Here is a 15,129-nt window from a genome sequence, read left to right as displayed (position 1 = left end):
AGCCATGATAGTTTATATGCATGGCTTGTTTCCAGTGTCAAGGTCAAACAAGTCCAGGTATCACACAAAATGTTCTAATGGTGCAAGCCTTTAATCCCAGCACTCAGGAGGCAGAGGCAGGTGGATCGCTGTGAGTTCGAGGCCAGCCTGGGCTACAAAGTGAGTCCAGGACAGCCAAGGCTACACAGAGAAACCAAACAAAAACAAAACAAAACAAAATGTTCTAAGGTTTCTGTTTGTTTGTTTATGAGACAAGGTCTTTCTTTGTAGCCCAGGTTTAGCCTTGGACTGGAAGTCTTCTTGCCTGACCCTCCCAAGTGCTAGGACTACACACTTGGCCACCACACCTGCCTCAAAAGTTCTTTCTTTTCTTTCTTTCTTTTTAGAGAACATTTCATTGGGGGCGTCTAACAGTTTCAGAGGATGAGTTCATGACCATTGTGGCAGGGGGCAGGGCGTGGCAGCAGGGAGGCAGGCGGGCATGGCTCTGGAGCAGTGGCTGAGAGCTCACATCTTATCCACAGGTGCCAGGCAGAGAGAAAGAGGAGCTCAGGCAGAGAGAGAGAGAGAGGAGCTCTGAGGGTCTGCGGCTGTCCTCATCTGCCCAGTTTGCCGTGAGGAGAATGCCATGAGATGCTGTTAGCCTCCTCCAGGCTCACGCCCGCCACTGCTAGTGTCCTGCCAGCCTTACCCTCAGCAGCCTGCCCAGTTCCGCCAGGTCTCTACTTCCGGCTGTCTCTCCCAGCAGTTGGCCGTAGCAGATGCTGGTTGTGTCCATCAATATTTGCTCCTAAATTTCCACCTCTCCCTGAGTTAAGTGAACATGAGGCAAGTTCAAGTTGGGCTAAGTCAACAGCGGATGTGTTTGGGAGGTACTTTTCTTCCCGGCAAGAGCAAGGACAGCAGCAGCCTTCTGACTGTGCTAGAGACAGACAACACGGGGCTGGTGGCCCAGCTCAGCTGAGCTTTCTTTCTTTCTTTTTGGTTTTTTGAGACAGGGTCTCTCTGTGTAGCCTTGGCTGTCCTGGACTCACTTTGTAGCCCAGACTGGCCTCGAACTCACAGAGATCCACCTGCCTCTGCCTCCCGAGTGCTGGAATTAAAGGTGTGCGCCACCACCGCCTGGCTGAAAAGTCTACTTTCTAGGTTGAAAGCAGGTAGGGGTTGGAAGAGGAAGTTAATTGATCTAGACATTGGGGATGGCTTGGGTGATTCATTTGTTTTGGTCTACAACAGAGTCTTTATTTTATATACTTACATATCTTTTTTTTTTTCTTTTTATTTATTTATTTATTTATTTGGTTTTTCGAGACAGGGTTTCCTCTGTGTAGCCTTGACTGTCCTGGACTCACTTTGTAGTCCAGGCTGGCCTCGAACTCACAGCGATCCACCTGCCTCTGCCTCCCACACGCTGGGATTAAAGGTGTGCATCACCATACGTGGCCCAAGCCACCATCAAGTTTGAGGCTGTGTGGGAAAGATTAAGCTTTGTCGCAGGTGGAAGCAGTCTTGGCGGGCTTTACCCTTGGGGCACACCATGAATACCTTGTGAGAGACTGTTTGGAGCCTTCCTGGGCTTGGAATTCAGGAAGCCTACCTGGGAACCCCACCGTGGCTATTGTTTTCCTAATTGACCCTCGAAGGGAGGAGGAGACCGCCCTTTGCATGTGACTGGGAAGGTGGGGGAGAGAAAAACAAGAGGTTGAGAGAAGGCGAGGAGAGAGCGCGGAGAGAGAGGAAGGGACCGGACCAGCTCGTGGGACTGAGACACCTAAGGACCCGTCCTGCCGAACGGATTCCAGGAGGTTTTAATCTTCTGTCCCTTTAACCTTTTTTTTCCTTCTTGTATATGCTAGTTGGGTTATGTAATAAAGTTTAATTGTTAATAAACAGAGCCAACAAGGCTGGCTTCAAACTTGCAGTCTTCCTGTCTCAGCCTCCCCGGCTGTGGGACTGTAGGGCTGATTATACAGAAGGATAATACATGTACCACTCTTCCCAGCATTGGGCATGTCTTCAGCACAAGTCATCAGCTGGGTTGAGAAAAGTTGCAGAGCAGGTCCTGTGACAATCTGGGAGACCAACTGAGAGGCATCTGACCCAAGGAGATGTTGGCTTAAGTGCAGGCTGCCCTCATTGCTTGTGTTGTCTCTCAGGAAGGCACTGAGGCCAGGTGTGGCACACCTGTAATCCTCAACAATTAGGAAGGATGCTAAGTTCTAAGTTCTAGACCAGCCTGGCCTACACAGTGAGAGTCGTTCCAATACGGGACAATTCAATGAAAGAGCTCGGTTTGGTAATGCGTGCCTTCAAATGTCCCAACTCCAGAGGCTGAGGCAGGAGGATTCTGAGTCTTGATTTCATAGAGAGTTGGGCCACAGGGTGAAAAGGGGCTGTAGAGATGGCTGAGAGGCTAAGATCACTTGGGGACCTTCTGTAAGACCTGCATGTGACTCCCAGTAGCCACATCTCCAGTCCCAGGGAGTCTGATGTTCTTTTCTGCCCTCCACAGGCACCAGGCAAACATGTATATACACGCAGGTAAAACACCCATACACATAAAATAAATAAATTAATTAAGGAAAATAAATAATCCCAGCACTCAGGAGGCAGAGGCAGGAGGATTGCTGTGAGTTCGAGGCCAGCCCGGTCTACAAAGCAAGTCTAGGACGGCCAAGGGTACACAGTGAAACCCTGTCTTGAAAAAAAAAAAGAATGCTTCCTGAGTGCTCTCTCTCTCTCTCTCTCTCTCTCTCTCTCTCTCTCTCTCTCTCTCTCTCTCAGAGTTTCTCTGTGTAATAGCCCTGGCTGTCCTGGATTCACTTTGTAGACCAGAAGGCTGGACTCAAATTCACAGAGATCCACCTGCCTCTGCCTCTGCTTCCCAGAATGCTGGGATTACAGGCATGGGCTTGCATGCCCTGCTGTTTTGGTTTTTTTGAGAGAGGGTCTTTATGTAGTTTTGAGTCCTGCAACTCAAAACTCACAGAGACCCCCCACCTCTGCTTCCAGAGCCCTGGGATTAAAGCCCAGCACTGACTTTCCAAAGCTGGTTGATGCCGTACTGATGACCGTGTGATGTGGTGCATTCCCACCCTAACTGAGGCGTAAACTGCTACAACCCCTCCTGAGGGTGACCGAACAGGGGTTTATTACAATTACAAAGCTGACAGGTGGGCACTGTGGCACACACACAAGGAATCCCAGCACTCAGGCAGTACAGGCAGGTGGATCTCTGTGAGTTCGAGGCCTGTCTGGTGTACAGAGCAAGTCCAGGACAGCCAGGGCTACACAGAAACCCTGTCTCCAACCAAACCAAACCAAACCAAACCAAACCACGCTGCTTCCAAGAATTCCCAGTTCTTAGAATTTCTCTTCCAGATAAATGTGAAATAAGAATGAAGGTCTTTCACTACAGTGTTGCTCAGGCTCCAGAAAAACTGGGAAACAACTTAGCTTCCTGTAACCATGGGTCTGGCACAGAATGGGTCTGATTCTGAGCCCTGATCCTTTAGTGCGCCTGAGTGAATACACACATTGAAGACAGAGGGATAGTTTGCTAAGGGTGTCACACCGGCCTCTACTCGAGGGGCTCTGTGACAAAGGCCACTGCAACACAGACCGAGGACTCAAGATCCAAGCCGTGCAATCTAGCTACCAGGAAGCAGGGCCACCTGGGCTCACTATCGGGAGGCCTCTTCCTTCTTGGCCTGCTAGTTTATTCTTTTCATTTTTTAATTTTTTATTTTTTGGTTTTTCGAGACAGGGTTTCCCTGTGTAGCGTTGTCTGTCCTGGACTCACTTTGTAGACTTGTAGACCAGGCTGGCCTCGAACTCACAGCAATCCGCCTGCCTCTGCCTCCCGAGTGCTGGGATTAAAGGCGTGCGCCACCATGCCAGCTGCTAGCTTATTCTTAACACAGTTCCGCCTACAGTCAGCCATGGGCTGGAGTGCTCTGCTCCCTTCCAGATCCCTCCCCACTGCTCCACTTTCCTGCCTCCTCACTCCATAGCAACTGTTCGGGGGTCACCCCTGCCATCAGAGGGCTTTGCAGCTGCTCTTGTTTCTGTATGAGTATCTTCCTCCCTTAAACATTTAAAAAAACGATTTATGGCCGGGTGGTGGCGCACACCTTTAATCCCAGCACTTGGGAGGCAGAGGCAGGTGGATCTCTGTGAGTTCGAGGCCAGCCTGGTCTACAAAGTAAGTCCAGGACAGCCAAGGCTACCCAGAGAAACGCTGTCTCGAAAAAACAAACAAGCAAAAAATGATTCATGTGTGTGCATGTTTTATGTGCATGTATGTCTGTGTTCTATGTGTGTGCGTTGTATGTAGGGGACAAAAGAGGCCCTCAGATCCCCTGGAACAAGAGTTAGTTTGCCAGGCCGGGCATGGTGGCGCACACCTTTAATCCCAGCACTCGGGAGGCAGAGGCAGGTGGATCGCTGTGAGTTCGAGGCCAGCCTGGTCTACAAAGTGAGTCCAGGACAGCCAAGGCTACAGAGAGACCTTATCTTGAAAAACCAAAAAAAAAAAAAAAAAAAAAAAGAGTTAGCTTGCCTTGTGGGTGTTGGGAATCTAACCCAGGTCCTCTGGAAGAGGAGCTAGTGCCTTAACTGATGAGCTATCTCTCTAGCCCTTGAGGTCAACCTCCACCTCCCTCTCTAAAGAGTGTTACTATGTAGCCCTGGCTGTCTCAGAACTCCCTCACTATGCTGACCAGGTTAGCCTCAAACTCAGCAGAGATTCACCTGACGCTGGCTCCAGAGTGCTGGAATTAAAGAGGTGAGCCACCGTGCCAGGCAAAGACTTTTTTCTTTTTAATTTTTTTTAAAATTTATTTTGGCTTATTGAGAAAGGGTTTCTCTGTGTAGCCTTGGCTGCCCTAGATCAATTTTGTTTTGTTTTGTTTTTCAAGACAGGGTTTCTCTTGTAGTCCTGGCTGTCGTGGACTCGCTTTGTAGACCAGGCTGGCCTCGAACTCATGGTGATTCGCCTGCCTTTGCCTCCTGAGTGCTGGGATTACAGGGATGCGCCACCACTACCGGAAATCAACGCCACTTTTTAAAATTTTTTTTCTTTCTTTCTTTCTTTTCTTTTCTTTCTTTTTTTTTTTTTTTTTGGTTTTTCAAGACAGGGTTTCTCTGTGTAGCCTTGGCTGTCCTGGACTCACTTTGTAGACCAGGCTGGCCTTGAACTCACAAAGATCCACTTGCCTCTGCCTCCTGAGTGCTAGGATTAAAGGCGTGGGCCACCATGCCTACAAGGCCACTTTTTAAGTGCACATATCCCTCACTAATTTAAAACTGGTGGCAGCAACTCCTTCCTGATACACACCCTCTTTCTTGCCACCTCCCCCTTTCTCCATCTCTCTCTTTTTTTTAAAAGATTTATTATGTATAGTGTTCTGTCTGCATGTACACCTGCAGGCCAGAAGAGGGCATCAGATCACATTACAGATGGTTGTGAGCCACCATGTGGTTGCTGGGAATTGAACTCAGGACCTTTGGAAGAACAGCCAGTGCTCTTAACCTCTGAGCCATCGTCTTACGCAGTAAGCGCTCATTTAGACCCCCTCCTTGCAGAACACAAGGGCCAGGTTGGTCCCGTTTGTTGCCGCTTCCTCCGCAACGAGAACTAGAGCTGCTGAACGGCAAGAGCTTACTGTCCGCTGAATGAAAAGGTTTTCCTCTTTCATAGAAAATCAAAAACGGAGCCGGGCGTGGTGGCGCACGCCTTTAATCCCAGCACTCGGGAGGCAGAGGCGGGCGGATCGCTGTGAGTTCAAGGCCAGCCTGGTCTACAAAGTGAGTCCAGGACAGCTAAGGCTAACACAGAGAGACCCTGTCTCAAAAAAAAAAAAAAAAAAGAAAAAAAAAAAAGAAAATCAAAAACGGAAGCAGAAGGCAGATCTTTGAGTTTAAAGCCAGCTACGGCTTCATAGCGAGACCTTTCCTAAAACAGGCTGGGAGTAAACCGGGCATGGTAGCGCACACCTTTTTTAATCCCAGCACTCAGGAGGCAGAGGCACTGTGCCTTGGAGTTTGAGGCTAGCCTGGTCTACAAAGCGACTCCAAGACAGGCAAAGCTACACAGAGAAACCCTGTCTTGGAAAAAAAAAACAATAACAAAACAAATAAACAAACAACAACAACAACAAAAACAGTCTCGGGGTGAAGCTCAGTGGTAGAGGTCCTGCCTGCTAAGTACAAGGCTGAGTTCAATCCCTAGCACCCACTAAAAAGTTTAGCAAAATGTGCCGCCATGTATTGACTATAGTATAAACGTAATTATGCATACATAAAACAGCATACCAGCACAGTAATTAAACAAGAATGGAAAAGACTTCTCACGGAAGCAGCTGAGTAAGTCTGTCATTTAAGGTTGGGAAGTGGGAGCGAGGATGCCAGGGCACGGGCAAACCTGTTGACAGGTCTTTTTAAAATAGGGTCCCCAGGGGAGGCTGGAAGCAGACAAGGGTGATTTAGCCTGTGGGGGGCAGTCTCTCGGTCTCCTTCCCGAAGCTTCCAGCTCTCTTTGAAGTAGCTGGTTGGACCACTTGCTGTTCACAGGGAGGTTATTACACAGATAATGCTTTGCTGGCCCTGTCCAGGGCTTTAGGAGGGAAAGATCCCACACCCGGGGTGGGGCCGAGGGGGGGGGAAGGGGGGCGGGGGGGGGGGAAAGGGGAGGTTCTGTTCCAGGCTGGGAATAGTGCTGGGCCTCACCTCGCCAACCAGCTGAAGACCAAAGCACGCGACGGCCAGGCTTCAGAGCTACTGCAATTGGGGTGGCTGGACAAAGTCCAGGAGTGTCCACAGTGTGCGTGGGAGGGGGTGAGAGGGAAAGGTCACTGGCTAAGGGATGGGAGTCAGGGCGTGCTGCGATGTAATGAGCTAACACAGCAGGTCTGACTGCTACGGCTTTAGACAGTCCCAAGGCTGCCTCTTGCCTGGCATCTGGAAGTGTGTGCTTCGAAATAGCCCCTCCCACCCCCCACCCCACCCCCACTCCTTCACCCTGGTCCAGAACTGCTAAGAATGGCTCACTGTTTCTGAACTGTCTGCACAAACAATGTGGTTTCCTTGTGGCTACTCCTGGAAGCGCGGAGTCTGGGTGTAAGTCACGCAGAGGATGCTGACATACTGGTCCCACCCCCACCCCCGATTAAGCCCTGTCGGTAGACCAGCGTTACTTACACTCTTACTACACATCATGCTGGAGAACAGTGCACATCCCAAGAGGCTTCACGTCCTAAGTCCCCTTTAAGGCCTGGGCCTGGTTTCTTTTAAAAAAATAATTTTTTTTTTTGTTTTGTTTTTCGAGACAGGGTTTCTCTGTGTAGCCTTAGCTGTCCTAGTCTCACTTTGTAGACTAGGCTGGCCTCGAACTCACAGCCATCCGCCTGCCTCTACCTCCCGAGTGCTGGGATTAAAGGTGTGCCCCACCACGCCCGGCAAAAAAATAAATTATTTTTATGTGCACTGGTGTTTAGTCTGCATGCACGTCTGTGTGAAGGTGTCAGCTCTTGGAGTTACAGACAGTTGTGAGCTGCCATGTGGGTGCTGGGAATTGAACCCGGGTCCTCTGGAAGAGCAGCCAGTACTCTTAACTGCTGAGCTGTCTCTCCAGCCCTGGGCCTGGTTTCTTGCATTCTGTTTGTGTGCCTCTCCCCTCGGCTTGGAATTCTTTCACAGTAATGTGCCAAGACCACAAGGATGGCGATTTTGTGGACTCCCAGAGTCCACAAAGGCATCCATCCCAAAGGCCAGAAAGGAGCTGGGTGTGGTGGCACACTCCTGTGAGCTCTGCATTTAGAAGGGGAGGTGAGGGGCTGGAAAGATGACTCAGAGGTTAAGAACACTGACTGCTCTTTCAGAGGTCCTGAGTTCAAATTCCAGCACCCACATGGTGGCTCTCAACCATCTATAGTGTGATCTAATGCCTTCTTCTGTCATGGAGGCAGAACACTGTATACATAATAAATAAATAAATCTTTTTAAAAAAAGAAAGAATTCTGAAAAAGGAAGTCTGATTAGCTAAGACATATTTGAGATAGAGTAAATGAAGCTGCAACTTAAAAAACTTCCCTGTGGCTGGGCGTGGTTGCGAACGTGTTTAGTCCCAGGACTTGGGAGGCAGAAGTGAGCAGATCACTGTGAGTTTGAGGTCAGCCTGGTTTATAAAGTGAGTCCACAGAGAAACCCTGTCTCCAAACAACAAAACAAAACGAACCAAAAAAAAAAAAAAAAAAAGAAAAAGAAGGGGAGGTGATCGTCTCAAGCTCAATGCCAGCCTGGGTCTGTCCCCCAAAATAAAAATAAAAATAAACACATGCTTAATTAAAAAAAAAGGGGGGAGGAGTCGAGGGCACTGAGTTTCACAAGATGAGGGTGGTAACTGGGTGGGCAGTCACAACCGTGAGTGAGAAGGTCGTATGTCACTCAACGTAGTAGTTTCTTTTTGGAGACAGGGTCTATCTGTGTATGTCTAGGCTGTCCTGGAACTCTCTGTAGGCCAGGCTGGCTTCAGACTCAAAGAGATCTGCGCTCCTCTGCCTCCTGCGTGCTGGGATTAAAGGCAGGTGCCTTGCCCACAGGTTTTTGATTTATTTTCCGATAGCATACTGCATACTGAATGTGTTTCCAAGGCAAGACCTAACTCACTGCCGCCACTGGGACACATAAAAGGAGCAGTGATGCTCTATGGGGTAAGGCTAGACACAGAAATTGAATTCTGGACCAACTTGCATCATCCGGGTGTTCTGGGACTTCAGAGTTAGAAACAAATTACTCAAAGTAGATAACTGACATGGACTGGACACAGCCAGACTTCTCAAGTCCTCAAGGGCTCAGTCGGTGTTGGCCTTTCTAATGTTTTTCTTCTCTAGTTTGGGAACGGACAGTGCCAGCAATATTTAATTACTAGAAGCTAGAATTTTCTCAATGTGGCATTATTTATGGGGTAGATGAATGGGTCTGTTTACATATCTAATGCCTACAATGAAAATCAAGACCCTGCAAGCCAGATGGCAACAATACAGGTGAATCCCACCTTCTACACCTCAGCACTTGGGAGGTGGATGGATGTCGGGTTGAGGTCACTATTACTTGTTTACAAAGTGAGTTCTAGGCCACCCAGGGCTACACAGTGAAAGGGGAGGGAGATGAGGAGGGGCGGATAGATGGACAGAACACACACACACACACACACACACACACACACACACACACACACACACACACACACACACACACACACACTGAGGGTGGCAAAAAGGCTCAGTGTCCAAAGACACACTTATTTGCCATTTGCCTACAAGCTTGATGGCCTGAGTTTGACCCCTAAGACTGACATGGTGAAAGTAGAAAAGTGCATCCTTCAAGTTGTCTTCTGGCTCCATGGAGAGAGAGAGGGGGGGGGGAGGGAGGGAGGGAGAGGGGGAGAGAGAGAGGGAGAGAGACCACAGCACACTTTTACTTATATGGACAGAAACAAGCAAGATAGAAATCTGTGTTGAGATGGGTTAGGAGTGAGCCTTGAAGGGGTGGGGCTCCTGGGAGCGAGGCTGGTTTCTGACCTGGATTCCACAGGTAATTAGGGCACACAGGCTCTTCTACGTGTATCTAAAAAGCACAGTGCTAGTCAAGAGCCAGCCTCCACTGTGCAATTCTCTCTTTTCCTTTCTATAAACCTGTCTCCTGGCAACCCCAGCCACAAGGGAAGCAGAGGCAAGGGCAATTGGTCCAAGTTCAAAGTGCTTGGGATGTTAAGGCAGGAGGATGGCACATTTAAGGCCAGCCAGCCTGGACTTCCTGGGGAGATTTTGTCTGCTAAGCAGACTCCCAACCCCCTTCTATAGCACGCTCATCTTTTTTTTACACATTACTGCCGCGAAAAGGAAAACCCATCCATTCCACTTTATAAACTCTGGCAATACTCCCTGTACTTGCCAGGAGGATAAGGAAACACTGTTAGATACAGGGGATGGAGTGGAGTGAGGGGAGCCATCCATTGTCCAACTAACACAGAGTTTGCAGTTCCTCCCGCAGACCCCTGCACCTTAGCTGGGATCCACTTTGATCAGGCCCAGGAGGCTTACCTGGAGGCTTAGGGGAGCCCCAGGATTACAGAGGTGCCCTCCAGGCACCTAGTAAACAGGCTCCTGTTCTTAGTTCTAGAATGTCTACAAAAGCCACCAGCTGGAACTCATTACACCCTGCCTGGGCCCAGGCTCCACACAAACCTTGGCAGTCTTCGCTTGCAGACTGCCAGTCTTAGAGGAGAGGTAACTTTCTGGGCTGAGTGGCTCTAGGCAGCTTTTATGTCCCCACGGCAGCAGCGACCATGAGTCACTCCAAGAAAGCCTGACCTGCCATTGCCTCACAGTTGTTTTAATGTTTCCCTGAAAATCTGGGACTTATAAGCCTTAACAGGCCATCGGCACATTTTAAGGCATTTCCTTAAAAATCAAACCATTATGCCCTGGAGCTAGATTTGGACCTATTCTGATAAACTGAGTTAATCTGAAAGTTTTGGCTTTTTTGTTTTTCGAGACAGGGTCTGTGTAGCCTTGGCTGTCCTGGACTCGCTTTGTAGACCAGGCTGGCCTTGAACTCACAGCAACCCACCTGCCTCTGCCTCCTGAATGCTGGGATTAAAGGTGTGCGCCACCACTGCCCAGCTTCTGAAAGTGTTGTTGTTGTTTTAATTGTTAAGCCAAATCTATTAACCATGAACCCAGCTGGGATTTGGGAGACAGTGGCTCACAGGTCTGCAGCAGACAACAGAGCCACATTAGATCTGGTCTGTGCTGGTGGAGCCTCAAAACCACAAAGCCCTTTCCTCACTCTGACCCTGGCAAACAGGACTAGCACCTCTGCCTGCCCTTCCTCAGAGGGCTGCTCTCACGGGAGGTCATCTCCATAGCAGCTGGCCACCTGGCCACTCAGACTTTCTTTGCTGCCATCTATTCGGGCACTTCCTCCAGGAAGTTGGCACCATATGGCAAGTCCCTGCCTACCACTCTGATTCAGGGGTGACTTTGATTCCTACCTTTTGGGTGCTGGATCAAATCCACAGCTTTGTAGGCATTAGGAAAGTGCTCTGCCACTGCCTGCTCTTCTTCAAGACAGGATTTTTCTGGGTAACCCTGGAATGTCCTAGAACCTGCTCTGTAGACCAGGCCAGCTTTGAACTCAGAGACACACCTGCCTCTGCTTCCAGGGTGCTGGGATTGAAGGTGTGTGCCACAACACCGAGCTTTGAAGCTGATCTTAACCAGTAAATTAAGCAGTGCCATGTGGACTCCTGTAAGAGACACCTTGATTACCGTGTACTCTGACAAACCCCAATGATTTAAAATGACTGAGTGACCCAGGTATACATAACATTAAATGCAGACGCGGCACCTGGAGAGTCATTTAGAGAGCTTAAGGGAACACTTCTTAGGAGTCACTTCTCAGTGTATGCTGGGAGCTGAGCGCAGTGCCCTGCTGCAGCTTTTCTGATAAGTAGATTACAATATACACTCATTAGTTATCTGCTAGGAATGACGCAAGTCTCCACAGTCAAAAGCAGCAAACCCTGAAGCAAACAAAAATGTTCCTCTTTAGCCAGGCATGGTGGCTAACACTTGTGAGCCCCGAAGGGCCAGCCTAGACTCCAGTGAGAACCTGGTTCTGTGTGTTTTGTTAAAGGTCAGTTTCACTGTGAATATATGGGAGTTGGGCTTGGAAGGGTGGACTGTACAAAGGCTCTCAGAGAAGGAGGGCTTATCAGACGAGGCAATGACGATGCTAGCTGACCAGTGTCCTGGGAGGCGTGAGATTTCTAAGCCTGACTAGAGAACCTCAGAAGCACTCTCTGTGCAGCTCATAGGAGCCTATTGTAAAAATAACTCAGCAGGGATGAGGAGGCAGCTTGGTTGGTGCAGCATGGAGCCTTGGGTTCCATCCCTAGTGCTCCATAAACTGGTGCAGTGGTGCAGGCCTTAGGCTGCTGGCCGAGCTGCCCACCACTCAAATCTGCTATCTCGTACACCTATCTGCCGCACTCTGGATGGAGGGTTCCAGAGTGGTCTATACATGGCTAGTCTTTTCTCATGTCAGACATCTTAACTAATGAGTGTCTTATGCTCAGAGGAAAAAGGGACTTCTAGCTTTCCTTGGGCATCTACAAGAAGAAATAAAGCCAGGCATGGTGGTGCACGCTTTTAATCCCAGCACTTGAGAGGCAGAGGCAGGAGGATTGCTTTAAGTTCGAGGCCAGCATGGTCTACAAAGCGAAAGCTAACACAGAGAAACCCTATCTTGTAAAACCAAAGAAATAAAGGAAAAAAAAATAATAATAAGAAATAAATGTTGGAAGGATTTAGACACTGACTTAGTTATTCCAGGGAAAACATTTACTATCTCCGCATTTTATTATTTCCCTAAGGAAAAAAATATCACTATTTATGAGAAAGAACTTTGAGAACATTTTTCATTGAACAGTTTATTCTGTTTTAGCATAAAAGCCTTGTATTGGAAGGTGCACTGTGGGCACATCATGCTGCCAGTTATTACCAGGACAATGAATGCCCCAGTCAGTGACCTAGGGGGCTGTGAAAATGTTCATCCTGTGGGAAACTGGCACAGGACATCTCGGCCTAGAGGTATCACTACAGCATGTGCTCTGATGCTCAAAGTGCCTAAAAATGTGTCAATATCCTGATTTGTGGGCCCCCCCCAAAAGGATTAGTTGTTCACACGCAGGCACACAGTAAACGATGGCTGCCAAGTTCTGGATCTCAACGATGAAGCCAAATTACAAAACATTTCCTTGTTGAGCTATACAAAAGATATAAGGTAAAAAAATAACCAACCATTCTTAAATAGTCCAATTCTCCTACAGTGCCCTTTCTAACACCATTATCACTACTCAATATTTTAGTGAGAAAGTTAGCAAAAATCAGAAGTTAAAAATATTTAAATCTTTGGATCCCTTTATTCCATGGCCTTTATTAAAAACACAAAGTGGCCGGATAACTTTTTAAACTATAGCTTAAATATCAAAAAAGATTTATTAGTAATTTACAGTTAGCAACAACGTGTACATGGAGTCATCAGCGGGTCACCGGCCCACAGACTGTTGGTGATGTTGTACAGGTGCCAGCTGGTTCTGAAAACTCCATCTTCTTTAAGTAAGACAGGAGTCAGCGTCACTGCAACAGAATCCAGGCACAGCAGGAGGAAGGGGCCAACCGACGCCTACTTTCAATGTCTTAAAAAGGAGGGAGGTTACTTATGTGAAAATACAGCGAGGTACATTCTCATCTATGATTATTTACATTCATACACTGAAAATATCCGTTATCTGAACAAATCCCGTGGTTTGCTACAAAACACGGTCCATACACTATGCATGAATAATTTATCCTTTTTAGAGAATGAAATAAAGTTATCAAATCTTCATGTGTGTTCCAAACATTAAAAGGCCCGGAATGCAAGGGGGGAAAGGCCCGGCCACCTGCTCCTCAGCACGCCGACTTCTACAAGGACACGTGTGTTTGCTGACTTTAAAACGTTTATTCTTTAAAAAATTAGTTGCTTTTTATACAGCTATACAAAGTTCTTAATGTTTCTTTGGCAATGGAATATAATGGAATTTTACAACTATATAAAAAAGTTACCTTTGCCTAAGAAACAGTATTTACCTGTGTGTACACAGTCGACTGACAGAATTCTCTACCATCCAGCACCCTAATTAAGTGTCGAAATAAGCTACCTCATATTATAGGATCTCCAAAAAGAAAGGTACAGACACGCACACATGCACACACACGCGCACGCACACACACATACACAACCTTCTGTGGCTCAAAACACAGTATCACGGCCTATCTGCAGGCAACTTGAAGTAATCGCTGAATACAATTAATTAGTGATAAGAAAAATCCTTTCAGTGATAGAAAATACTTAGCAGTCTCATTAAGCTCGCTTTAGCTCAACTCTATGCCAGGAACCACAGCCTCCACTACTTCACACACACTTATGCTTGTGTCTAAGACACGCCTTCCTGCCCCAGAGCAACTGCCGCGTAGCTTTGAAATGGAGCAGAAAAACAGACAAAACCCAGTGCTGGTGACAGACAGACATCAACTTCACTTCTTCATTCTTCACAAAGACTGAAACCACTTTCCAGGACCATGAAGAGCTAGGAGTCACCTATTTCCAAAGACTTGTTTGTAGACTATGCAGCAACTTTGTTGTCTTTCTAAAAAGGAAAAAGAAATATTAGTTCATGCTCCAAGCCACGGTTCATCAGTGAGACTTTCCTAGTCTGCGTGAGTTTACTGAGGTTACCATAAACACACCCTTCCTCTTATTTCCACAGTAAAAGCCATCGGCCTCACTGGTTTCTGGGGACACTGCTTCAGCGGCTACACCCAATTATCTGCGTACTGTGCTCTCCAGGCAGCAGTGGCCGCCGCAGGGGCTGGCCTGACACCCAGGCAAGCAGCTCTGCAGCAGTGGGGACCCACTACCTTTGGTTGCTCTAACAATTTAAACACAAATTATGTGAACTTTCACTTGGCCACTCATAACATTTTTTTGAAACAAGCGTCATAAAATCCCTGAGTTTTTGACATCTTTTGACAAGCAGCAATAATCCAGAAGGTAAAGTAACATTTCTCTTTAACATTGCATGCTAGGAGAAAGCAGTAATGTATATAGAAATCTACTTAAAAAAATAACTTTAAAATAAGTTTTAAAAATCTGACTGGGGAAAAAAAAACTATAACCAGTAAGAAAAGCAAGCCAGCTCTGAAGGAGCTGAGATGAGGCCTAAACTCAAGGCTGAGTCATGGTAGAGAGCTTCTGACTCCTCTCAGATGAGCAGCTAGCACATAGTCCACTCCCTGCATCTGTGTATTTATGTGTCTGCATTTGTACAAAACATGTAAGACTCTTTTTTGTTTGTTTGCTTTGTTTTTATCCTTCTCTTTAGGGCCTAAGCAACAGATTATAACAACTATCTGCACACTAGTCACATTGTATGACTGTATTACAAGCAATCTGTGAATTGTTAAAATACAGGCGCTGGTAGCGAAGGCTACCATAGCGCACCTGTGTAGCATGGGTGAG

At 47.5% G+C, this 15,129-nt stretch overlaps 1 protein-coding gene across 5 annotated transcripts in view; it reads right to left on the bottom strand.

Moving 5' to 3' along the window:
* Positions 1-12,470: 12,470 nt before the first annotated feature.
* The window catches only part of LSM14A (LSM14A mRNA processing body assembly factor), a 44,226-nt gene continuing 41,567 nt past the window's right edge, over positions 12,471-15,129 (bottom strand). For all 5 annotated transcript variants that reach the window (XM_084770831.1, XM_084770832.1, XM_084770833.1 and 2 more), the window contains one exon: positions 12,471-14,257. Coding sequence is in view for 2 of the 5 variants with exons in the window: in XM_084770832.1 (XP_084626958.1) it covers positions 14,234-14,257 (24 nt within the window). In the remaining 3 variants the exon portion in view is untranslated. The remainder of the gene's footprint in view (positions 14,258-15,129) is intronic.

The sequence above is a fragment of the Acomys minous genome (genome assembly GCF_964271855.1).
Source record: "Acomys minous genome assembly, chromosome: 20".
NCBI classification, from domain to species: domain Eukaryota; kingdom Metazoa; phylum Chordata; class Mammalia; order Rodentia; family Muridae; genus Acomys; species Acomys minous.
The sequence above is the reverse complement of the archived record's forward strand: the minus strand, read 5'-3'. Positions and strand labels throughout refer to the sequence as shown.